The sequence below is a fragment of the Triturus cristatus genome, chromosome 11 (genome assembly GCF_964204655.1).
Source record: "Triturus cristatus chromosome 11, aTriCri1.1, whole genome shotgun sequence".
NCBI classification, from domain to species: domain Eukaryota; kingdom Metazoa; phylum Chordata; class Amphibia; order Caudata; family Salamandridae; genus Triturus; species Triturus cristatus.
In genome coordinates, this window is record NC_140594.1 from 58,630,897 (window position 1) to 58,657,117 (window position 26,221).

Here is a 26,221-nt window from a genome sequence, read left to right on the forward strand (position 1 = left end):
GTTGTAGTATCCGGTTAAACACCTGCAATTTAGTACTTCCTACATACATTAAATGGCATGTACATTCTAAAACATATATTGCATAGTCTGTTCTGCAGGTGTAATGTCCTTGTATTTTAACCGGTTCAGAACTAAAAGTTGTAATATATTCTGAAGTATTTTTGCCAAATTTACATGCATGACATGAACTACATTTGAAAAATCCCGATCTTGCTGAAAGCTAGGTATTGGAGGTTAACCTCAGGGCTGTTTTTTACAAGTGCATCCCTCATAGAGGGCGCTCTTCTAAAAGTAAGATTTGGAAGTTCTGTCAAGATCCGTGACATTGTAATGTCTGACCGAACAATTGGCCAATTCTTATATAAGATTTTGCGGACTTTTCTCTCTTGACTGCAGAAATTAGTTATCAATCTTATCTTATCAACTGGCTCAATAGTGGTCATATCATCATCAATCTCAGTCTGCACAAAAGTAGTTGGGATCTCAGAAATTTTGAAAGGGTAACCTGTTTCAATAGTTTTATTTGCTTTGTCTAGTGCTTTGGTTAACTCTCCAGCATTGTATCCTCTGTTTAAAAATCTCTTAAAGGCTTCTGTCTGGCAACTTTTTAGGTCATCATCATGGCTACAAATACGTTTAATTCTTAAAAATTCACCATAGGGAATACTTCGTATAAGGTGTCTAGGATGTGCACTATTAGCATGAAGTATGGAATTTCCAGCCGTTAATTTTCTGTGTAATCTAGTCTGAATTTTGTTTTCGATTATATAGATTTCCACATCCAAAAATTGCACTTTATCTTTACTAATATCCGAAGTGAATTTCAAATTGAGTGTATTTTCATTAAGGTCTTTAACAAAGTTTTCAGCTGTTTCTACAGAACCTTTCCAAATTAGACAAACATCTTCTATGAATTTCCACCAATGAAGAACATGTTGGTCAAAATTATTTTTATGGGTAGCTCTCAATACATGCTCCTCCCAACAGCCCACGTGTAAACACGCGTAGCGAGGGGAGAAGCATGCTCCCACCGCCACTCCGCGTAATTGTTGAAAAATTTCCTTATTAAATAAGAAGTAGTTACGGGTTAGGCAGATCTCCATCATTTCAATTATCATCTTGTTATGTTCATACATATGTATACTTTTTTTATCCAAATAGTAACGTATTGCATTAATACCATCACTATGATGAATACTGGTGTACAATGAGCTAATGTCCATCGCCATTAGTAAACATTCCTCATCCCATGTAACTGTTTTCAATTTACATAAAAAGTGTCCAGTGTCTTTGATAAATGATGGCAAATTTTCAACAAATTCATGCAAAAAATGATCAACGTATCTCGACATTGCCTCCAACAAACTTTTCTGAGCCGAAATAATCGGCCTACCTGGGACTGGGACCACGTTTTTATGTATTTTTGGAATAAAAAGGGAGTCATAGGATGTTCATTTTTTAGAAAGCTGTACTCATTTTTAGATAATAGACCCAAACGTTTCCATCGTGCCAATTCACTAAAGACATATTCCTTATTTAATCTCAAATCTTGGAAACTGGCTTTTCGATAACAGTTAATGTCATTAAGATGCAACTCTGCTTCTTCCAAGTACATAACTCTTGGCCATAAAACAATATTTCCACCTTTGTCTGCTTTATTTATAATGACCTCTGTATGTTGTTGTAATTTTTGAATGAGTTTAGTATATTGGATTTCAGCTTGCTTACGTTGTCTATTTTGTTGCATAACCTCCCGATTCAACTTCTTTAAATCCTCTATCATACAGTCACTGAATACATCGATTGCATCCCTTGGCATCAATGGTATAAAGGACGATGGAGGTCTAAATGGGCTGGTAATTGGTGTATTGCAAACTATGCCAGCTCCCAAAAGTTTTTGTGTTGAAATTCCCTGTGTGTTGTTAAGATTTGCCAAATCTTGTGCTACTATCAAAGTACCAACATCTGCCGCTTGAAGATTGGAACACAATCTATGAGTGTCTCTACTTTGAGATGCCTTATTCACTGCTTTTTTAAGTTGAAAATGCTTTCTGAGCTTCAATTTACGGATGAATTTAAAAACATCTACTCGCGTTTGGTTATATTTGAAGCAACTCATAGGACAATAAGACAAGCCTAAAGCCAATAATTGTTTTTCTGCCAAAGATAGTGATGTCCGACAAATTAATCACTGTGTTGTCACTCATATCATTAGATACCTGATTTATTTGTTTCTGTTGAAGTTCTTCCTGCCTCTGAAGTTTGATTTTCCGCCTCTGTTTTCTCCGATGGTTTCTTCTAGACCTGGTTTCAGTGCTTGATTGCGTGATCTGAGAGTTTGCCGGCGGTCCTCCACTAAAAAAGAAAGAAAGCTCTTCTCCTGGTGCCAGATTAGTTGGTACTCGGGGTACATTTTGTCCTAGCGCCTCTTCAGAATCAAAGTTGCTACTGTCTATACTGCTGGTCTCTACTGAGGAAACATTGCCACCAATTTGTGTGCCCGAAGTATTTGCAGTATTTTTATTGCCACCATTGGTCAGTGCTCGACGCTTGATGATGTCAAATTTTCTGGAGAAAGTAAAAACACGCCCAGTCTCATAGTCTCTTATCACGTGCAAATTTATATATCTTCCTTTCTTTTATAGATTCCTCATGTTTTTTCAGTTTTGCAGTAATTTCCTGACTTCCTTTTTTAATTTGTTCTTTGTGCTCATTTCTTTCCAACAAAACATTCACATCTTCGATTTCTTTGAGAATTCCCACTTGATCAATTTCAGCATATTTAATTAGAATTGACACCATGTTCATTGAGGCGTCCAGATTATTAGTGGCCCACTCCTTTAACATCATTGGATTTGGGTTTTCAAAAGAAGGAGCAATCATCACCCTTAGTCCTCTTGGAACTCTACCCACTTCTTTATACTTTTCTAAAGATTTCTTTTCCCACCATTTAGTCATTTCTGTTCGGTGGAGCTTTTCTAGTTTCTTTAGAAGAGTTTTGGCATAGTTGTTAATAATTGACGTATCACCATTCTGTGATTTCTCGACTTCTACAATATTCGAAAATAGGGCGTCTGCAGCTGCTTCCCGGTCCTTCAGCGCGTCTGCTGTTGATAGCATGGCGTTGTATAAATCTGCGTTCTTAACAAAACTCACGAACGTTATTTCCCGTTCAGTGCAGTTATCATGTTCCTCTATCCCTCCTACCCGCTGTAGTCGAAGCTTTAACTGCCTGAGCTGCTCACCTCCAAAGATATCGGCTCTGGTACCTCAAGCGTCCTCCGACTCTCCAGGACCTTCACATTTCAATCTTTTCGGTAAGACACCGCTCTGACTTCCAGCATCACTTTGCGTGGGGCTGGCTTCGAAAATATCCTTTCCGGATTCCAACACAAATCACTTCCGTAATATCAGCCGTTAGCTCACCAGCCACAACATGGAGGGAGGGTCCGTGACACGAAGACAGCCGTACTTCGTTAAATTATATGAGAGCCACAATCCTGAAGCAATCCCAGTCACGGGTGCAAAAACAGGTACGGACCACAAGATAAGAAAAAACGGTTTTCTTTTTATTGTTGCAGATTACAACGTGCCTGTGCAAAAAATCTTTACAAGCAAGTGCCCAGCCTGACGCGTTTCGACTGCCCCACGGCAGTCTTGATCACATGGCGCGCTGGACCTATCAGTGCAAATATATAGTGAAAACTAAAAATAGCACATGGTACTGCTGCTCCAATTGGTTGATACAGACACAGTGCAAATCTAATTAACCCCTTGAGTGCCCATGACGAGATGGTCTCGTCATGGGCCGCGGTTGCGCTGTGCCCATGACGAGACTATCTCGTCATGAACCCCGCCCGCTAATTCAACGCCCGGCACAGGGCGGGGAAAGGGCGGGGCACACAAGGGGTTAAAGGGCCATTTACTTCCATACAATTTCGTAAAACGAATGCCACATAAAAAGACTTATTCTTAATCCACAATACATCAAACAAGCATTTACAATGCAATGGTCTCGGCATTGGTAAAGTTAGAGCTATTGGCATTACTCATGACATTATGTTTGTTTATGTTTTTGTTTTTAAAACATTTAAAGAAACGGCATTGTCATGAGCAATGCCAATGGCTCTAACTTTACCAATGCGGAGACCGTTGCATTGTAAATGCTTGTTTTGGTGGGCACAGGGAGTTTAAATTTGCCCAAATTCACAGGCTGTTGAACCGACAGACACAAAGCTGATTTCCCGCTCCAAAGTCGGCAGCTCTGACCGTTTGGCCACAGGTAAGCAGTGGTAAGCAGTGCTGTAATCATCTTCTAGTCAAAGTTAGCGACTTTTTTAAATCTTGAACGTGAACACGTTGTACGCACAGTATATCTTTATTTGGGCACGAACATGTATATCAACACGAGCAATGTTGAAGATTATCAAGGTTATATCGATTGCGCCAAGATGTATGCCATATTTAAAAAATCAATAAAACGTTTTTTTTGTTTATTTATTAATTTAAGCCACCGGTAACGTTTATCGGAAGCGGAGCATTGGTACCTTTCAAACGTGGCCGCGAAGCTTCCCGAACCTTGCGAGAAGCACCCTAAGCCGCCATCTTGGGAAGTATCTCGGTCTCCCGACCCCACCCCCACGCTCGGATTGTTGTCTTGACAACTGACACCGGCCGGGTACTCTGCTTTGCCGGAGGTTTCTGGAAGGATTGTGTCGTCGCTGTGAGAATCTTCTGGGTGCGTGACGTCACGGGTCCAGAATCTTCTTGCTGCCGGAATCTAAAGGGGTTCCCTAGAGGCAGTTGGTGCTGTCAGACAGAGCGAGCGCAGCGGGCGAGTCAAGGAGAGGAGGCGAAGTGTATCTTTCCCGAAGTATTCCTAGCTTTATCCTGCGAGGCATTGGCTCTTTGTGCTAAGAGAGAACTTCTTAAAGAGTATTTTGAAAGGGTGCGGCAGAAGGTCACTGTCAATTCAAAGAAGTCAGAAAAAGGTATGAACTAACCTCTCCAGTTTTAACCCATGGCAGAAACCCTCACGAGCATAGGCAAAGTACTTAGCCTTTTACTTTAATAGCCCTGTGGAGTAAGAGCGTAATTGTCCTTTGTCGGTCAACTACAGGTCTCCAGCATTTAGTGATTATTCACGCAATAAATATTTTAGTCTGGTATAATAAAAGTAGTATCGTGGAAGGGTGGAGTAAGAGACTGATAAGGTTATTCTGGCTCTTAGATTTGTACTCGTAGCGAGCGATAAACTGTATGCGCACTCTTTTGTGATTACGATTCCACGAAAGTGACATTCAAAGTTGACCCAAATGACTCTGTAACCTTTCTACACACTCTTACGTTATTCATTTAATTACTTATTTGTTCAATTATGATTTTCACCTGTATCTTCTGTATCTAAGACCGTAAATTTTATTCACCAAGTACACGACGTAAGTAGGAGTGTAGTAAACAAAATAAGCTAAAGTCTGAATGATAGTGGGCAGCGGATTGTACGCTCCCCACGTGCACCTTTGGGGTGTTTAATGGAGATGTGTTAGCATTAGCAAGTAGAGCTACGGAGCCAAGTTCATCATGGTGGTGCATCTGAGGACATGTGGATAAGGGGTGCGAGCTGTGGCCCAACGGAGTTTACTTTGACGGATCTAATTTCAGTGTTTAAGAAAAAGGGGGGGGGGGTTCTTATTTTAGCAACCTGGCTGGTGGTCTTGATCTTTTTGTGTCTGCTTTCCTCATATGGCAGTTGGACCGGGCGCAATGTGTATAGAAGAAAGACCATTTATTTTGTTGCTGGGTTTGAACACATTTAGAGTGGCACTGTGGCATTTTCAACCATGTGATAATCTTGCGGCTGAAAATCTCGGGGGCTTGTGACTCGGGGCGAGAGCATGTGAACGCAAGCACACCACCACCTTTCTCCGAGGCAGAGCAGAAATGCCTCGGAGAAACGCAGCGTCCTTTTCGGATTCGGGGGCGTGTTTTGCTGTTGTCTCCTCCCTGAGACTTCTCGCAAAAAACACGCCCCCCGATCCGAAAAGGACGGGGCCTAATAGGAATGACTGACCTCTTCTCCAGTGGCTGGCCAGCATTTACGAGGCCAGCCAATGGAGAACAGGGGAGAAGAGGGGCGGGTTCAAGCCCCTCTTCTTCAAGTCATTAAATCTCCGACTTCCGGTTCTGCCTTTCGGCAGACCGGTAGTCCTCGACCTAAAAATGATAGCATAGTGCTCCTTGGCAAGAATAGTATTATGATTTTAGTTTTCAATAACTAAAATCTCCTATTTATAAACAAAATAATATAAATTGTAATATTTGGCCTCAAGGATATCTAAACACTAGTACTAAGAATATATTTTCTCATATTTCAGTTTAGTCAGTACATTATTAAGTGCAAAGAAATGTATATCAACGTGTTTTTGCTCCCTCGTGCCTTGATCACGGGTGAATGTCTCTGCTTTTTTGATTACAGGAGTGTTCATGTTCTTAAAGAGAAAGCAATGAGGTTTTTCTCTATATTCTAATACCAAAAATATTGCTGTCCTGTATTTTAGTAAATTACAGGACCGAAATGTTTTTGATATTGGAATCAAGAGAAAAATCACGTTGCTTTCTCTTTAACCTCTTCAGTGCCCATGACGAGATAGTCTCGTCATGGAGCACGGTTGCGCTGTGCTCATGATGAGACTATCTCGTCATGAACCCCACCCACTAGTGCAACGCCCGGCACAGGAGGGGGAAAGGGCGTGGCACTGAAGGGGTTAAGAACATGAGCACTCCTGTTTGTAATTGTGCACTCAGAGAGGATGTAACCACGCCTTTAAAAACATATGGTTAAGTTGTATAATATAAGTGTCCAGCAAAGTGTTAAAAGAACCTTTATGCAGAGTGTGAAGCTTCGCACTTGGAAAGGGAGAGGGGCTAGAGGGTGCTTACACCTGTGGGTGGGTGAGGGAGGGAGGGATTCTCAGAGTGGCTCTAAGATTGTGGTGCTTGTTTACAAGTAGCAGGAAGGGAAATGTTACAACTTGTGCATTTGTGCATAAAAGCACAAAGGAGTGAAATTACCACCCTGGAGTCAGTAGTCTTGCTGGCTGAATGGAAGTCGGGAGGGGAGGGGGGAGAGGGGCGGTGAGTCTAGGGACGGAAAAGGAATATGTAGATGTGTGAAAATACATTGTGGTTTATGTTCACTTCATTTGTGTTGGGCGTGGTGCCACTGTACCTGATGCACAAATGTAATGTCCAGTCTGGTAAGTGTACTTCAGAATGACCGATAAAGAGAGGTGTGCTGTTCTGCGTGTGCCACGAAGCAGGGGGATAAGTTGTGGTGTTAGTAAACAATAGCCATAAAAGAGTATACTTTGTATTTTCACATGGAGCTGGGGTCAAAGTGTATGTTCTGGTGTAGATAGAATGTGGTATCCCCTATTGCAAGTAAAGGTATTGTGTTATTTTTGTCTGTTTGAGAGGTTTTAGCTTAGGTTTGAAGTTCCCGTGGGTTCTTATTTTCCTGTTTTCACTGCAATTGCTGTTTGAAGACAAAGTAAGCTCCTGGAAATGTGTCTTCAAATAACAGTTGAGGTGCTTAGAAGAGCAGTTATGTTGTGTTGTTGTTTATGAAGAACAACTTTGCCTATTCGCCTACGCTGAACTCGTCCCAGTGTTATTTTCAGACACCTAGGCACGTTTAGAAGGACCTGTACTGTTGTCTGCTTTCATTCTAAGAAGCAACATGCAGGCGAGCAGGGGGTTCCAGCTGGGCCAAAGATAAAGGCCGAAGTTAACCCCTTCGATGCTCATGACGGAGCGGTTCTGTCATGAGCGTCGGTTGGGCTGTGCGCATGACGGAACCGCTCCGTCACGGCCCCGCCCGCTCAATAGAACCCTCAGCACAGCACGAAAATCCGCGCCGCACTAAAGGGGTTAAGGGGCCAATAGGCCTCCTTGAGTTCCAATTGGATCCTTGCTGGGTGTGGTCTGGAGGCTCACAATTAGATGCAAAGGAGGGGAAAGGAAGGCTCACCGCTTGTTATCACTGCTCAAGAGAGGCATGCTTTTGATAGTGTTCAGTCCCTGGAAATAGGAGAAATGCGTGCACTTTAAGAATGCCAGATGTGCTTGTATGTCTGAGTATTTGCACAAATAACAACGTAAACACCACAATTGTATTTATTTTATAGAGCTACTCATCGCAGTGCAGGGCGTCAGAGTGCTTTCCATAGCATACATATTATTCATTGACAATAAATCATGTAAATCAATGTACCAGATTTTTGTTGCATAAAACAGTGAGGGTTACAAAGTGTAGGAGTCACACACCCTTCATAGCTCACTGTGCTATATTAGAAGGATTACAATTTATGAACTGCAAGTAACAAAAGGATCTCTGTGTTAAGAGCAGAAACCCACTTCCCCATCTACCTAAAATAAAAATCAGTCATCCATATGTTACATGATGTGGTATTTGAGGGTTACGCTATAGCCTCGTAGACTGGTGCATAGGATGGGCACCAGGGCTCCGTGGGGAGATTGATCCGCATTCCTATTTCGCATAAAAGCTCTCACTTTGAAGTCAGCAAAAGCAAGGTAAACACCAAGCTCCCTTGGAAGAAGGAGCCTGACATTTGACCTCTGCCTTTGAATGCCCAGCAAATGTGACATATTAAGAACAAGATTTAAAGACCTGTTTGCAGAAAGCAAGTTTGTGGAAGAATACAGTAAACAAGGTTTAGGCAACGGGTGGGACAAACTCAACCTGGACAACCTAAAGCAAATAAACCCTGCAAATAGAAAGCCAGAAAATGTGTCACAAACAAACCACAAAGCCAGTGGTAAGCAACGGCAGAATTCATTTCTAAGTCAACTTTCTGAATGTCCCCAAGATGTCTTTAGCAAACCAGACAGCTGTGCTGTAACAGTATTAAAAAGAACATGTCTCAAAGGCAAATGTCCCATTCACCCACAGAGTCCAGAAACAATTCAAGGAATAAAAATCACATCTGCAAGTAATTGATCTGGTTGGAACCCCTATTCGGATCAACTAATAAGACATTCTCATCCCCAGGAGTAAAGTATGATCAATTCTTTCCTTAATATCCTTTGACTGTTACCCCTTTCACCCTCTCCTCAGCACCCCTATAACCCAACCACAACCCAACCACATTCACCAGCATTGGCCTTTGCTACAAGGCAGCACCAAGGTGGCTGCACACTTTACCTTATCTTGTGGGGCCTTCCCCGTTCAGCGAGTAGTAGCCCCGGAAGTGCACGCCGGTTCACCGTGGAGTAGTCCGGATCTAGTTCATAGCCCTCATCATCGGGGCCAAGACTGCGGTTATCATCCTCGAGCCCATATGGCTCCGGTTGGAAACGTTCCGGCTGCGACCGATTCAAATCCATGTTGCTGCCAATTGGCACTTGGGGCTGAGCAATGGGCATGTAGTTGTCCCGCCGGTTTGGCAATGTGAAGCTACCGTCCTCAGGCCGGTAGGTGCTCCCTGGTGTGTAAGCATACCTAGGGCGATAGTTCACTCCGCGGGACAGGCTCCCATAATTCTCTGTCAGGTCTCCATAGCCAGCGTCTGTGCCCATGAAAGGGCGGTATTGCACGTCGGGGCCATCGGGGTAAGTGTCACCATAGCTGTTGTTGTAGGAACGGGTCAGTGTGGACGTGGCTTGAGGGTTGGCAAAGCGCTCCCCGTTCTTCATATAGCGCCGATCAATAGAGTCTGTGTAGCTGCCGAGTGGTGAGGAGGAGGTGGTCTCTAGCAGAGGGAGCCCATCCGGCCCCAGCGGAACCTGCCGCACTGTCCGCGTAGTGACGGTCTTTACCATCTTTGTGACCTGGATTGGCAAAACCGAGAGATAAAGAGGTTAATACCACAGCAAGGTCAATATACCATCATGCACTATGACCGGGGCCACTGGAATTAAACAGCAAGAGAGGGCCACATTGTGTGGCAGAGTTCAGTAAATTATGCAGCAAGAAAAGGCAAACTATGCGGCATAATGCATCACATTTCATAATCGTGTTACTTCATTATTTTGACAGTTTTACACTTGTTAGCACTTTCTGGGCACAGGTTGCACCTCATTAGTACCAGATTTACACCCACATATAGAAACAAGCAACAGAAAGATGACCAGTCCAGCCTTGCAACTGGCCTTCCACTGCACGGCAAGTGTTGCTGCATTCTTAGTAACTTTTGACCAGTGTGAGTTAGAAACACATTTTTTTGTTCGTTAAAATCTGCAGATTATTCAGCATATGATAGATTAGGTGGCAAATGAGGGAAATCAATAATTATGCGAAAATCACAGTAGCCGCACAATCACATAATTCCAGTGGCCCCGACTAGGACATACTGCCAGCTAGAATTTGCATACTTCTTCCAGAGCCACGCAAAGATGTAGTGAACCACTTAAAAATGGCCCACAGCCTAGTCAGGGGCAACATTCCCCAATGGGGAGATGGATTTCTAAAGGATTATGTATGATATTGTGAAAATCCTTGGTTACAGTACCTGAATCTTCCTCAAGGCAATAACAATGCCAGAAAACAGAGTCCTTAAAGCAGGCAGAGTCCGTGCATCATCATTACAAACTACCGACTGCAAATCCATTTCTATCCTGAAATTCACCACCTTTGAATGTCCTACAAAGTAGTCATTTCAGTAACAACTTCTAACACCATTTACAATCATGCAACTTATCAAAATATCAAAAGATAATGCATATAGGGACGTATAGAGTTACTATTCCTAACTCCAGAACTACACACCGTGAACATACATAGACCACCACGATACATATACACTGAGAAATGTAGAGAAAATCTAGACTTACTCACCTGTTGATATTTTATTTTCAATATTTGTCCTCAATATGGTGTCCCATCAACGTTTTGGTGTTGAAATTTAGGGTGCACGCCCTAAAGACGTGCAGTTGGCAACATTCTCAAACACCTCCAGATCGCTGCTTAAAGAGATGACCACGTCATCCTCGAAAGAAAGTACTACAGCCTCCCATGACAAAGGCTGCATATTTTTTTCATGTCTTTTAAGGAAATGGCTGCTACTATCAGTAACAAAATAATACCAAATCAATCTCCCACACTGAGTCACTTCACAAAGGCACAGAAGAGGAAGCAATCTTTCACAGGCTCAATGACCTGCTTCTGGAAGTGGTTACAAAACCAACCCCACTGTGCCTCAGAAAGGGACAGAAACCCCGTTTATTCAATCTGGACTTGAACCAAACTCTACTCTGCTACTTCACTGCTACCCTATTCCCTCCAATGTACTGCTTTGCTTCCCGTCTCCCCCTTCTCAGCTCCCCCCTCGCCCTCCTCACCCACCATAGATTCTTCAATTCCTTCCTCTGTTAATCTGAATTTGGTGGCCGCCTTCACTCGTGTTTACCTATTAATCTAATAAAATATTGCATCAGTCATGAAGTACACGTCACTAATACCACTTGGGTCAGCAGTGCTAGTTAACGCTCTTAAATACATAATCAGATTGTGTGAACAACTACAGAGAAGATCGTTTGTTAGACAGAGTACCTGGGTGCTTAGAAATACAATGGCTTGTCCTATATAGCGCTTGGTACTCCATTGACGATTCAAAGCACTGTGAACAAGTGATATTTTCACTATACAACTCAAAGGTACAATGGAGATCCCTACATTCTGCATATGCATTAAAGTCCTGAAACGTTTCTTAAACACTTTTTTTCCTATACATACCTGTAGGGTGGCTCCTCCCCTCGCTCCCACTCTAAAAGTGTGACCTACATCTCGTCTTTTCCGCTCCTACCAGCCTTCGAGTGATTGACCGAGGTCAACGACCCTGCTAATACCTCCTCAAACTCCCTCGGTTTCACACGGAGTTTCCCATCATGCCCCGCCCACTGCATATTTATTGCATAAATGGATTCGCGTCCTCCGCCTCCTTTTGTACTCCTGACAATCAGACGTCAACATGCATCAGCAGTTGTACAACTCTTTAATAATGTATATTTTTCTCACTCCTCCGCGTTTCTGCTTCTCCCTTCGGCCTTATCTGCCCTGGTGTTTAATCTGATCACTGAGGCATCTCTTGTGTTTTTCTGTGTTCACTTGTGTGTGCTGGTTTTCCTCAGTCTGGGATTTTACTCGCCTCCCTCCGTTTCCTGTTGCTTCCTTGTCTCCTCCTGCTGAGATGTTCGTCTCTTCCTGGAACGCAATCGGATTGGCTCTTGGAATCTCTGTCGCATATTTTCTGGACCAAATCGCATTTATCTGGGACAATGTTTGAGTGTATTTGGCTGACATATGGCTGGGTTATATTTGTAACAAAAAATCAAGTAGGGGGAGAATGGATCACTTGTCCTGTAGTATCAGGGTCTTCGACGTTTGGAAACTGTATAAGAAAACCCTCATATGAGTACACAGGTCGGGGGCGGTATATCTTGATTTTCCGCCTTCATGTACTATCACAGCATCATCATTGGGTTTCTTACGTTGGTATGCTGTCCTCCACCTGGAGGTAGACCCACTGATTTTTACAGTAGCGTCCAGGTATCAAAATCACGCACATGTGATCATCTGATCACTCAACAAAGGCGGCACAACGGGCCATCTTTATACCTTGGTCCTGACGAAAGCCTTAAGAATGAGCGAGAAGGCTGAAACATGTTGACCCTATTCACTGACCTTATTTATTGATGTAATAGACCAGTAACATTGTCTATTATAACATCATTTTTGTTTTAATTTCCCACTCCGCTCGTATTCCCAATTAAAATTTTTGTAGCATTTTGAGTGCAGTAGGGAATCTTAACCTCACCACTTATGAGCACCCAACACATCCCTCTCTTCTCCTTTTTTGATACCTGGACGCTACTGTAAAAATTAGTGGGTCTACCTCCAGGTGGAGGACAGCATACCAACGTAAGAAACCCAATGATGATGCTGTGATAGTACATGAAGGCGGAAAATCAAGATATACCGCCCCCGACCTGTGTACTCATATGAGGGTTTTCTTATACAGTTTCCAAACGCCGAAGACCCTGATACTACAGGACAAGTGATCCATTCTCCCCCTACTTGATTTTTTGTAATACTTTTGGAAGCCGGATGGATCACTGCTTCTTATTCCCTCCCCTTTGATATCTACATATGGGTTATATTTGTAACTGCTCCTTTTATCACATGGCCTAAGCTAGGGACGCTGTCCAGTAGAATAATGGACCTCAGCAGGGCTCATCGAGTCTTTCATCCTTCGGAGGTCTGCACTATGACGACCAGGGAGGAGGGCACTAGTCACAGCCTTTTTGTACCTCATGGTTTTAGTGGCATAGAGTAAATACACTATTTCTCTACAATTGCTACTCTGCGCAGAAGCCCCTGCTTGCGAGCACCTTTCGGATGTAGGCCGAGGTTTCTAAAGTTGTCTCTCTTAAGGTAAATTCCTGCATCTTTGCTGGACTTCCTCTCGCTCATGGGTGTCCAACTCTGGTCCAAGATGAATGATCTGGGGCTGGTTTGAGGACAAACACTGACTATAAATGGTTCTTTCCTGGATTTCCTGTATGTAAATTTATCTTGTGTCAATATCCTGGAAACCGGACATGACCCGGCCCTCCTGTACAAACGTTGGACACGCCATCTCTAGCTGCTCTTGGATTAAACCACACCACACAGTGGTTACTACAGCTTGACTATGACCTCCCCCCCCCCCCCCTATGGCCGGTAACTAGATTACTCATATACATGTGGGATCTGTACCCAGCTGTCTAGGGGGTGAGGGGGGGGGGGGTGCATCTCTGGCTTTTGAATGAAATACACATTAGTTCCCGTCCTGCTCTTTCCGCCAAATTTGCTTTCCTCAGTGCCGGGACACCTCAACTTTCAAAGATGCTCAAGTTCACCTTAGTTACCCCATTCTCAGTGCAGTGACGGACTGGCCTACAGGGCAAAGAGGCAGAGTCTGAAGGGATGGCCTGGCAGGTGGGTGGTGAGCCTAAAACAGGCCAGCCGGGCCGGGTTTTATTGCCGATTCCCTGATATTACCACAAGGATTGCCCGTATCAAGCTCAGACTCGTGCAGTCTTCCACACCTTACAAAACACGTAGACGGCGTGTCAAACACTGACCCAGCTTGCTATCAAGGGCTACTTTTTTAGCTTTGTAATTCACTAACGGGGCCCTCTTTTATTCCGGTGCCTGCGCCTAGTTTGTGTCGCAGTGTGCCCCTGCTCGGACGAGCGCTCACTTTCCCTCGGGTGAAATTGGCTGATGGCATTTCAGCAAATTCTGAAGCTTTTTCTCTATTCCGTTCCTGCTTTCTACTCCCAGATGCTTTCCGAGTTGTAGTTCCACCTTGGCACGCGCGTGCCTGCTGGTCTCCTTGGCTGTGATGGGGTTGGTCAGCTCTCGACTCTGTCGCTCTAGCTTGGCACGGTCTCTCTCTCTCTCTCTCTCTCTCTGTAGAGGCACTTCCGAGCCCAAGGCTGGCGAGGGAACCACTGTGTGAGAATCACAGTCCACAGCGATAGAACGGTTTGTGACTACTTGTTGTCCTTTATTTTGTTTCCCCCACTCTCACACCTCTGACCACCACCTCAAGCACTTGTCCACGTTTTGCGCCCCATTCCACTTAGCGTCACATACGTATCTGCTTTGGGTTCAGGGCTGTCCGAGCTCAAGATTTTGGGATGCACCACAGAATATTTATAAATTCCTTCCAATAAGGAGGTGGGAGATTATCCTTCAACGACGTATATGCGAATTAGCTCATTACTCATATAGGTTGAAGTCGCGCTACGTCACCGTTTATTGGAGACAAGGGACTCTTCCATCCAGTGAATAACAAGAAATTCCGCAAGCTGCGTTGACGTTTCACTTTCATAGTTGAGGTTTACCATATTACTTTGTTTTGTTGTAGAGAGTCAGAATGCCACAACAGATTCCCCTCCAGCAGGGACTAGGGATAAAGGGAACAGCAAAGAAATATCACACTGAGTGGCTGCCTGATCCCAACATGGCTGCCACGTTCACGACAAAGAGAAAAGACTTAATAACTTATACCAGGTAACTGTGCCCATTCCATGATGAGTGCCACTCTTGCTAGCTCTCATTAGACTTCATGGTAGGCTTGTCAGCATGGTTTGGGGCACACAGGGGCTGCGGTAGTGCTCATGTGCATTACATCGGTACTCGGACTGCACAAACTGGCACCACACCTCAGCAGGGGTGTAGTTTGGTCAATAAGACTGAGTGGGGGGTGAGCGTCTTCAAATTCCTACATCACGGTGAGATATCTTCTTAAAACACATTATATGAGAAGCAGGACATAACGGGAACGGGCGATTAAGGACCATTGGAATAAGAGAGAGGAGGGTGGATTGTTAGGGGCACTTAAACAAATTTTTTAAATTAATCAATATTTTTAAGGACTTCAAAACTGAGACGAGAGTGTGTGTGCATGTTTTTGTCAGTGTGGGCATGTAAAAATTTCAGGTGAAATCCGACAGACACTTCATCATATCCGACTGAAAGCCATTGTACCCAACTATTTACGACAGAATATTACCCCCGCTCCCTTGAACCTACGCCCCTGCACCTCAGGTGGCTTCGGGGAGAGGTGATGTACTCACCAGGAGTATAGGAGTTACAGCAGTGACAATACTCTATTTGCCTGAGCCCCAGAGGTACACAACGCACAACTAATGGCCCTCGAGTCTAATTGGCCAGAGGTTTTCTCTCCTTCCACCTATCGGTAGATACAATAGGCCTTCCTACAGCAGTCAACCACTGCCAAGACTGTCTGCTTTGGGCTCTGGGCGAGAATGCTCGTTCCGACAGTTCCGTTTCACTTGACGGATTCCTGTCCCTATCTTTCCTGTGGGAAGCACTGTCCATGGGCAGTGGTGGAATCATCCACGCCTACGCCTATGGTGCTCCCTGCTGCGTGCTCCCAGGAGCATCCGTTGTGGGCAGCTTGGAGATAGTATTCCATCTCCAATCCATCACTGGAACGACAGGCTGGAGCGGGCCTCGTCGCCAGTCAAGAGATGGCCCAATGCTGCAAGGAGGCCTCGTCGCCAGTCAAGAGATGGCCCATTGCTGCAAGGAGGCCTCGTCGCCCGTCAAGTGATGGCCCATTGCTGCAAGGAGGCCTCGTCGATAGCCAAGAGATGGCCCACTGTTGCACGGAGGCCTCGTCGCCAGTCAAGAGATGGCCCACTGCTGCAAGGCGGCCTTGTGGCCAGTCAAGAGATGGCCCATTGATGCAAGGAAGCCTCGTGACCAGTCAAGAGATGGCCCATTGCTGCAAGGAGGCCTCTTTGCCAGTCAAGAGATGGCCCACTGCTGCAAGGAGGCCTCATTGCCAGTCAAGAGATGGCACACTGCTGCAAGGAGGCCTCGTTGCCAGTCAAGAGATGGCACACTGCTGCAAGGCGGTCTTGTCGCTAGTCAAGAGATGGCCCACTGCTGCAAGGAGGCCTTGTTGCCAGCCAAGAGATGCCCCACTGCTGCAAGGAGACCTCGTTGCCAGTCAATAAATGGCCCATTGCTGCAAGGAAGCCTCGTCACCAGTCAAGAGATGGCCCATTGCTGCAAGAAGGCCTCGTCGCCAGTCAAGAGATGGCCCACTGCTGCAAGGAGGCCTCGTTGCCAGTCAAGAGATGGCCCACTGCTGCAAGGAGGCCTTGTTGCCAGCCAAGAAATGCCCCACTGCTGCAAGGAGACCTCGTTGCCAGTCAAGAGATGGCCCACGGCTGCAAGGAGTCCTCGTGGCCAGTCAAGAGATGGCCCACTGTTGCAAGGAGGCCTCGTGGCCAGTCAATAGATGGTCCATTGCTGCAAGAAGGCCTAGTCGCCAGTCAAGAGATGGCCCACTGCTGCAAGGAGGCCTTGTTGCCAGTCAAGAGATGGCCCACTGCTGCAAGGAGGGGTCGTTGCCTTTCAAGAGATGGCCCACTGCTGCAAGGAGGGGTCGTTGCCTGTCAAGAGATGGGACACTGCTGCAAAGAGGCCTTGTTGCCAGTCAAGAGATGGCCCACTGCTGCAAGGAGGGCTCGTTGCCTGTCAAGAGATGGCCCACTGCTGCAAGGAGGGCTCGTCGCCAGTCAAGAGATGGCCCACTGCTGCAAGGAGGGCTCGTCGCCAGTCAAGAGATGGCCCACTGCTGCAAGGAGGCCTTGTCGCCAGCCAAGAAATGCCCCACTGCTGCAAGGAGACCTCGCTGCCAGTCAAGAGATGGCCCACTGCTGCAAGGAGTCCTCGTGGCCAGTCAAGAGATGGCCCACTGTTGCAAGGAGGCCTCGTGGCCAGTCAATAGATGGTCCATTGCTGCAAGAAGGCCTCGTCGCCAGTCAAGAGATGGCCCACTGCTGCAAGGAGGGCTCGTTGCCAGTCAAGAGATGGCCCACTGCTGCAAGGAGGGCTCGTTGCCTGTCAAGAGATGGCCCACTGCTGCAAGGAGGGCTCGTCGCCAGTCAAGAGATGGCCCACTGCTGCAAGGAGGCCTTGTTGCCAGCTAAGAAATGCCCCACTGCTGCAAGGAGACCTCGCTGCCAGTCAAGAGATGGCCCACTGCTGCAAGGAGTCCTCGTGGCCAGTCAAGAGATGGCCCACTGTTGCAAGGAGGCCTCGTGGCCAGTCAATAGATGGTCCATTGCTGCAAGAAGGCCTCGTCGCCAGTCAAGAGATGGCCCACTGCTGCAAGGAGGGCTCGTTGCCAGTCAAGAGATGGCCCACTGTTGCAAGGAGGCCTCGTGGCCAGTCAATAGATGGCCCACTGCTGCAAGGAGGCCTCGTGGCCAGTCAATAGATGGCCCACTGCTGCAAGGAGGCCTTGTTGCCAGCCAATAAATGCCCCACTGCTGCAAGGAGACCTCGTTGCCAGTCAAGAGATGGCCCACTGCTGCAAGGAGTCCTCGTGGCGAGTCAAGAGATGGCCCACTGTTGCAAGGAGGCCTCGTGGCCAGTCTATAGATGGTCCATTGCTGCAAGAAGGCCTCGTCGCCAGTCAAGAGATGGCCCACTGTTGCAAGGAGGCCTCGTGGCCAGTCAATAGAAGGTCCATTGCTGCAAGATGGCCTTGTCGCCAGTCAAGAGATGGTCCATTGCTGAAAGAAGGCCTCGTCGCCAGTCAAGAGATGGCCCACTGCTGCAAGGTGGGCTCGTTGCCAGTCAAGAGATGGCCCACTGCTGCAAGGAGGGCTCGTTGCCAGTCAAGAGATGGCCCACTGCTTCAAGGAGGCCTCGTTGCCAGTCAAGAGATGGCCCACTGCTGCAAGGAGGCCTTGTTGCCAGTCAAGAGATGGCCCACTGCTGCAAGGAGGGCTCGTTGCCTGTCAAGAGATGGCCCACTGCTGCAAGGAGGGCTCGTCAATAGTCAAGAGATGGTCCATTGCTGCAAGAAGGCCTCGTCGCCAGTCAAGAGATGGCCCACTGCTGTAAGGAGGCCTCGTTGCCATTCAAGAAATGGCCCACTGCTGCAAGGAGGCCTCGTGGCCAGTCAAGAGATGGCCCACTGCTGCAAGGAGGCCTCGTGGCCAGTCAAGAGATGGCCCACTGCTGCAAGGAGGCCTCGTGGCCAGTCAAGAGATGGTCCATTGCTGCAAGAAGGCCTCGTCGCCTGTCAAGAGATGGCCCACTGCTGCAAGGAGTGATCGTTGCCTGTCAAGAGATGTCCCACTGCTGCAAAGAGACCTTGTTGCCAGTCAAGAGATGGCCCACTGCTGCAAGGAGGGCTCGTTGCCTGTCAAGAGATGGCCCACTGCTGCAAGGAGGGCTCGTCGCCAGTCAAGAGATGGCCCACTGCTGCAAGGAGGCCTTGTTGCCAGCCAAGAAATGCCCCACTGCTGCAAGGAGACCTCGCTGCCAGTCAAGAGATGGCCCACTGCTGCAAGGAGTCCTCGTGGCCAGTCAAGAGATGGCCCACTGTTGCAAGGAGGCCTCGTGGCCAGTCAATAGATGGTCCATTGCTGCAAGAAGGCCTCGTCGCCAGTCAAGAGATGGCCCACTGCTGCAAGGAGGGCTCGTTGCCAGTCAAGAGATGGCCCACTGCTGCAAGGAGGGCTCGTTGCCAGTCAAGAGATGGCCCACTGCTTCAAGGAGGCCTCGTTGCCAGTCAAGAGATGGCCCACTGCTGCAAGGAGGGCTCGTCGCCAGTCAAGAGATGGCCCACTGCTGCAAGGAGGCCTTGTTGCCAGCCAAGAAATGCCCCACTGCTGCAAGGAGACCTCGCTGCCAGTCAAGAGATGGCCCACTGCTGCAAGGAGTCCTCGTGGCCAGTCAAGAGATGGCCCACTGTTGCAAGGAGGCCTCGTGGCCAGTCAATAGACGGTCCATTGCTGCAAGAAGGCCTCGTCGCCAGTCAAGAGATGGCCCACTGCTGCAAGGAGGGCTCGTTGCCAGTCAAGAGATGGCCCACTGTTGCAAGGAGGCCTCGTGGCCAGTCAATAGATGGCCCACTGCTGCAAGGAGGCCTTGTTGCCAGCCAAGAAATGCCCCACTGCTGCAAGGAGGCCTCGTGGCCAGTCAATAGATAGCCCACTGCTGCAAGGAGGCCTTGTTGCCAGTCAAGAGATGGCCCACTGCTGCAAGGAGGGCTCGTTGCCTGTCAAGAGATGGCCCACTGCTGCAAGGAGGGCTCGTCGCCACTCAAGAGATGGTCCATTGCTGCAAGAAGGCCTCGTCGCCAGTCAAGAGATGGCCCACTGCTGCAAGGAGGCCTTGTTGCCATTCAAGAAATGGCCCACTGCTGCAAGGAGGCCTCGTGGCCAGTCAAGAGATGGCCCACTGCTGCAAGGAGGCCTCGTGGCCAGTCAAGAGATGGCCCACTGCTGCAAGGAGGCCTCGTCGCCAGTCAAGAGATGGTCCATTGCTGCAAGAAGGCCTCGTCGCCTGTCAAGAGATGGCCCACTGCTGCAAGGAGGCCTCGTCGCCAGTCAAGAGATGGCCCACTGCTGCAAGGAGGCCTCGTTGCCAGTCAAGAGATGGCCCACTGATGCAAGGAGGGCTCGTTGCCAGTCAAGAGATGGCCGACTGCTGCAAGGAGGCCTCGTTGCCAGTCAAGAGATGGCCCACTGCTGCAAGGAGGCCTCGTTGCCAGTCAAGAGATGGCCCACTGATGCAAGGAGGGCTCGTTGCCAGTCAAGAGATGGCCCACTGCTGCAAGGAGTCCTCGTGGCCAGTCAAGAGATGGCCCACTGTTGCAAGGAGGCCTCGTGGCCAGTCTATAGAAGGTCCATTGCTGCAAGAAGGCCTTGTCGCCAGTCAAGAGATGGTCCATTGCTGCAAGAAGGCCTCGTCGCTTGTCAAGAGATGGCCCACTGCTGCAAGGAGGCCTCGTCGCCAGTCAAGAGATGGCCCACTGCTGCAAGGAGGCCTCGTTGCCAGTCAAGAGATGGCCCACTGATGCAAGGAGGGCTCGTTGCCAGTCAAGAGATGGCCGACTGCTGCAAGGAGGCCTCGTGGCCAGTCTATAGATGGTCCATTGCTGCAAGAAGGCCTCGTCGCCAGTCAAGAGATGGCCCACTGTTGCAAGGAGGCCTCGTGGCCAGTCAATAGAAGGTCCATTGCTGCAAGAAGGCCTTGTCGCCAGTCAAGAGATGGTCCATTGCTGCAAGAAGGCCTCGTCGCCAGTCAAGAGATGGCCCACTGCTGCAAGGAGGCCTTGTTGCCAGTCAAGAGATGGCCCACTGCTGCAAGGAGGGCTCGTTGCCTGTCAAGAGATGGCCCACTGCTGCAAGGAGGGCTCGTCGCCACTCAAGAGATGGTCCATTGCTGCAAGAAGGCCTCGTCGCCAGTCAAGAGATGGCCCACTGCTGCAAGGAGGCCTTGTTGCCATTCAAGAAATGGCCCACTGCTGCAAGGAGGGCTCGTTGCCTGTCAAGAGATGGCCCACTGCTGCAAGGAGGGCTCGTCGCCACTCAAGAGATGGTCCATTGCTGCAAGAAGGCCTCGTCGCCAGTCAAGAGATGGCCCACTGCTGCAAGGAGGCCTTGTTGCCATTCAAGAAATGGCCCACTGCTGCAAGGAGGCCTCGTGGCCAGTCAAGAGATGGCCACTGCTGCAAGGAGGCCTCGTGGCCACTCAAGAGATGGCCCACTGCTGCAAGGAGGCCTCGTTGCCTGTCAAGAGATGGCCCACTGCTGCAAGGAGGGCTCGTCGCCACTCAAGAGATGGTCCATTGCTGCAAGAAGGCCTCGTCGCCAGTCAAGAGATGGCCCACTGCTGCAAGGAGGCCTTGTTGCCAGTCAAGAGATGGCCCACTGCTGCAAGGAGGGCTCGTTGCCTGTCAAGAGATGGCCCACTGCTGCAAGGAGGGCTCGTCGCCACTCAAGAGATGGTCCATTGCTGCAAGAAGGCCTCGTCGCCAGTCAAGAGATGGCCCACTGCTGCAAGGAGGCCTTGTTGCCATTCAAGAAATGGCCCACTGCTGCAAGGAGGCCTCGTGGCCAGTCAAGAGATGGCCCACTGCTGCAAGGAGGCCTCGTGGCCAGTCAAGAGATGGCCCACTGCTGCAAGGAGGCCTCGTCGCCAGTCAAGAGATGGTCCATTGCTGCAAGAAGGCCTCGTCGCCTGTCAAGAGATGGCCCACTGCTGCAAGGAGGCCTCGTCGCCAGTCAAGAGATGGCCCACTGCTGCAAGGAGGCCTCGTCGCCAGTCAAGAGATGGCCCACTGCTGCAAGGAGGCCTCGTTGCCAGTCAAGAGATGGCCCACTGATGCAAGGAGGGCTCGTTGCCAGTCAAGAGATGGCCGACTGCTGCAAGGAGGCCTCGTTGCCAGTCAAGAGATGGCCCACTGATGCAAGGAGGCCTCGTTGCCAGTCAAGAGATGGCCCACTGCTGCAAGGAGTCCTCGTTGCCAGTCAAGAGATGGCCCACTGCTGCAAGGAGTCCTCGTGGCCAGTCAAGAGATGGCCCACTGCTGCAAGGAGGCCTCGTTGCCAGTCAAGAGATGGCCCACTGATGCAAGGAGGGCTCGTTGCCAGTCAAGAGATGGCCGACTGCTGCAAGGAGGCCTCGTTGCCAGTCAAGAGATGGCCGACTGCTGCAAGGAGGCCTCGTCGCCAGTCAAGAGATGGCCCATTGCTGCAAGGAGGCCTAGTCGCCAGTAAAGAGATGGCCCCTTGCTGCAAGGAGAGATGTCTTTAAGGAACACGACTGACCCGAAGGACATGCTGCCACCTTGCCAATGAGCGGATGATTTCAGCGTCTTGGAGCCTGGACAGTGGGGTGTGAGCACCTGCACTAGGGTTCAGCGGGCACAGGCACATTTACCCTGGAGCTAGGATGTGTTGTGCGCATGTAATGCCATGTACACCCCATGAGGCTGCCATGACACCTGTACTGCTTCAGGTGTCACTTGGATACCTTTACCCTGGACCGAGGGTGTGCCGCGCATAGCCATGTGCGCACCCTGAGGCGGTCATGACACCACTGTGATGCGTCACTCAGGTACCTTTACCCTGGAGCCAGGATGGGCCGTGCGCATGTGTTGATATGTGCACACCCACCCTGACGCTGCCATGAAACCAGTCACCGGCCGTGATGCATCTCTCAGGTACCTTTACACTGGAGCTACGATGTGTGGTTTGCATGTACTGCCATGTGAACCCCCCGAGGCGGCCATGACACCAGTCACTGCTGTGATGCGTCTCTCAGGTACCTTTACCCTGCTGTGATGCGTCTCTCAGGTACCTTTACCCTGCTGTGATGCGTCTCTCAGGTACCTTTACCCTGGAGCGAGGATGTGCCGTGCGCAAGTAATGCCATGTGCGCCAACTAAGGCTGCCACGACACCCCTCACTGCTGTGATGCGTCACTCTACTCTTCCTTTAACCTGGAGAGAGGATGTGTGGTTTGCAAGTGCTGCCATGTGCGCACCCCGAGTCGGCCATGACACCAGTCACTGCTGTGATGCGTCACTCAGGTACCTTTAACCTGGAGAGAGGATGTGTGGTTTGCAAGTACTGCCACGTGCGCACCCTAAGGCTGTCATGACACCAGTCACTGCTGCGAGGCGTCTCAGGTACCTTTACCCTGGTGAGAGGATGCATCGTGCGCATGTACTGCCATGTGCGCCCCCTGAGGCTGCCATGACACCCCTCGCTGCTGTGATACGTCTCTCAGGTACCTTTACCCTGGAGCTGGGTTGTGTCGTGCGCATGTACTGCCATGTGCGCACCCTGAGGCGGCCATGACACCAGTCTCTGCTGCGAGTCGTCTCAGGTACCTTTACCCTGGTGAGAGGATGCGTCGTGCCCATGTGCGACCCCCTGAGGCTGTCATGACACCAGTCAGAGCTGTGATGGGTCTCTCAGGTACCTTTACCCTGGGGCCAGGATGTGCCGTGCGCATGTACTGCCATGTGCGACCCCCTGAGGCTGCCATGACACCAGTCACTGCTGTGATACGTCTCTCAGGTACCTTTACCCTGGAGCTGGGATGTGTCGTGCGCATGTACTGCCATGTGCGCCCCCTAAGGCTGTAATGCACCAGTCACAGCTGTGATGCGTCACTCGGGTTACCCTGAATGCCATGAGAACACCCTGAGGCGGCCATGACACCAGTCACTGCTGTGACGCGTCTCTCAGCTATCTTTACCCTGGAGCGAGGATGTACCGTGCGCCTCCCTGAGGATACCATGACACCAGTCACTGCTGTGATGCGTCTCTCAGGTACCTTTACTCTGGAACTGAAATGTGTGGTTTGCATGTAATCCCATGTGCGCACCCTGAGGCGGCCTTGACACCCCTCACTATTGTGATGCGTCACTCAGGTACCTTTACCCTGGAGCGAGGATGTGTCGTGCGCAGGCATGCCATGTGAGAAAACCCCTGGGCAGCATGTGATGAGCTCGCCCTGGGGCTAGTGTGTGCCACGAGCCCCCCGAGGCCGCCATCTCCTGCGGTTTAGCAAAAAGGCCATCGGCGCCAGCGTAACTGAGGAAAACGGGGCCCTTGCCCTGTACTGGGTAGTAAAGTTCAGTCGTAAGTTCACCCCTGACGTCTCTGGGCCTGGTGCCACTGCACCTGCTACATTTAGGATAGCAACCCCCCTGGCCCTTTGATATATATGTACATTCTGTGGTTGTGGTTTGTTTCACACCTGTACCCCTGAGCAACAAACACATTGATCCTCTGAGCTATCTATCCTATAGAACAGAAACATCTGTGACCTACACATTGTATGCCATTCTCCAGAACTGCCGCATCACCAGTCTGAGCTACTTAATGATTGAAACATCTAACAAGAGGTCTCACACACACACCCCCACCCCCCCGTAAGCCAGTGAATTTACCACCAAGCTATTTTACCAACATTGTAATCTACACTTTAGATCTCTCGAGCAGCAGCATTAACCGCCTCAGCTATCATAAGCTGCAGTCTGTGTCATACTAAACAAGAAGGAATTGCTTTAGTATCATTCTTTCTCTGGAGCCCATTTCTTTGAAGTTAACTTTTATTTTTAACAAAATCACGCACAGATCGGCTGTTCTTGCGCAGCTCTTCCCGACTCCTCCCCCTTTAAGAAAAGAAAACAACACACCCGTGCCCCCAGTGCCTGGGTCCCCGTGCCTGGGTCCCCTCGGTAATTTTCCATGGCACAGGCCTAGAGGCCGCCCCTCTGCAATCTGACCAGAGTCCCCATGAGTTTCAGCCCTTCACAAACTCAGCTCCCGGGCTGTCAAGGTGACCTCGGCTGTTTCCACATGCAAAGTGCCGTGTTTCTGCAAGTAATTGCATACCTAGGTAGCCAAATGCGCCTTAACCAAGCGTGTCCTTGGCATCCGTGACGGGAGCTCTGCCCAGGGCCGGCCGGGGCACCGCCTGCAGGCCTAAATTACAGGTAAGTGTCTGGAGAGGCTGAGGCCAGAAATCTCATTTCCGATCCGAGCAGAAGACGCCACTGCACTGTCTTCAAGTCCCAATTACTTATTGCGAATATCAGCTCCTTCGAGAGGGGGGCGGGGATTCTAACACGAGGCGCTACTTGGGCGCCCTTGGCTCTCAGCATCTCATCACACAGAGGAGAGACGGTGCGGCTGTGAGTCACCGCAGCTCTTGTGACATCACGAACCACAAGATGAAATGCCACTTACTTTGCTGATGTCTGGAGCACCTCGAGGGGGTGTTCCAGGGTCTGTTCAGGTCACCAATAACTTTAGTTGCTGTTGCTGTTCCATCCACTGTCGTACTTGCGGCTCTAGGATGAAGTCTGGATACATCGAGCCACTGCCAATAGGCCCTTTTGGTGCAAACACCCCTGGCGCTCACTTCCTCTCTGGCTACACTTGTGCCGCGTCTCCACTACTCTGAAGGCCTGTATGAGACACAGGGGTCACACCACCCCACTCCCGACGCCTGTGTGAGACACTGGGGTCACACCACCCTGCTCCCAAGGCCTGTGTGAGAGAATAGGGTCACACCACCCTACTCTCAGAGCCTGTGTGAGACACTGGTGCACCATCACCCCTTTTACGAAGGCTGGTGTAAGATGCCTGTGCCATCTCCCCATTACTCAAAAGGCCGGTAAGAGACACTGGGGTCGCACCACCCTGCTCTCAGGGCCTGTGTGAGACACGGGTCACACCACCCTGCTCCCAAGGTCTGTGTGAGACACTGGGGTCATACCACCCCGGCCTCAAGGCCTGTGTGAGACACTAGGGTCACACCACCCTGCTCTTAGGGCCTGTGTGAGACACTGGTGCACCATCACCCCTTTTACGAAGGCGGGTGTACGATGCCTGTGCCATCTCTCCACTACTCAAAAGGTCGGTTTGAGACACTAGGGTCACACCACCCTGCTAACAGGGCCTCTGTGAGACACTGGGGTCACATAATCCTGCTCCCAAGGCCTGTGTGAGACACTAGGGTCACACCACCCTGCTCTCAGGGCCTGTGTGAGACAGTAGGGTCACACCACCCTGCTCTCAGGGCCTGTGTGAGACAGTAGGGTCAAACCACCCTGCTCTCAGGGCCTGTGTGAGACAGTAGGGTCAAACCACCCTGCTCACAGGGCCTGTGTGGAACACTAGGGTCACACCACCCAGCTATCAAGGCCTGTGTGAGACACTGGGGTCACACCACCCTGTTCTAAAGGCCTGTGTGAGACAATGGGGTTACACCACCCTGCTATCAAGGCATATGTAAGACACTAACGTGACTCCACCATGCTCTCAACGCCTGTGTGAGACACTGGGGTCCCAC

General features: G+C 49.4%; 1 protein-coding gene across 9 annotated transcripts in view; it reads right to left on the reverse strand.

Annotated features, from left to right (window-relative positions):
- Window positions 1-26,221, reverse strand: part of ARVCF (ARVCF delta catenin family member) — a 657,174-nt gene that overhangs the window by 227,818 nt on the left and 403,135 nt on the right. For all 9 annotated transcript variants that reach the window (XM_085633794.1, XM_085633790.1, XM_085633793.1 and 6 more), the window contains one exon: window positions 9,224-9,849. In XM_085633794.1, the coding sequence (XP_085489920.1) occupies window positions 9,224-9,849 (626 nt within the window). The remainder of the gene's footprint in view (window positions 1-9,223; window positions 9,850-26,221) is intronic.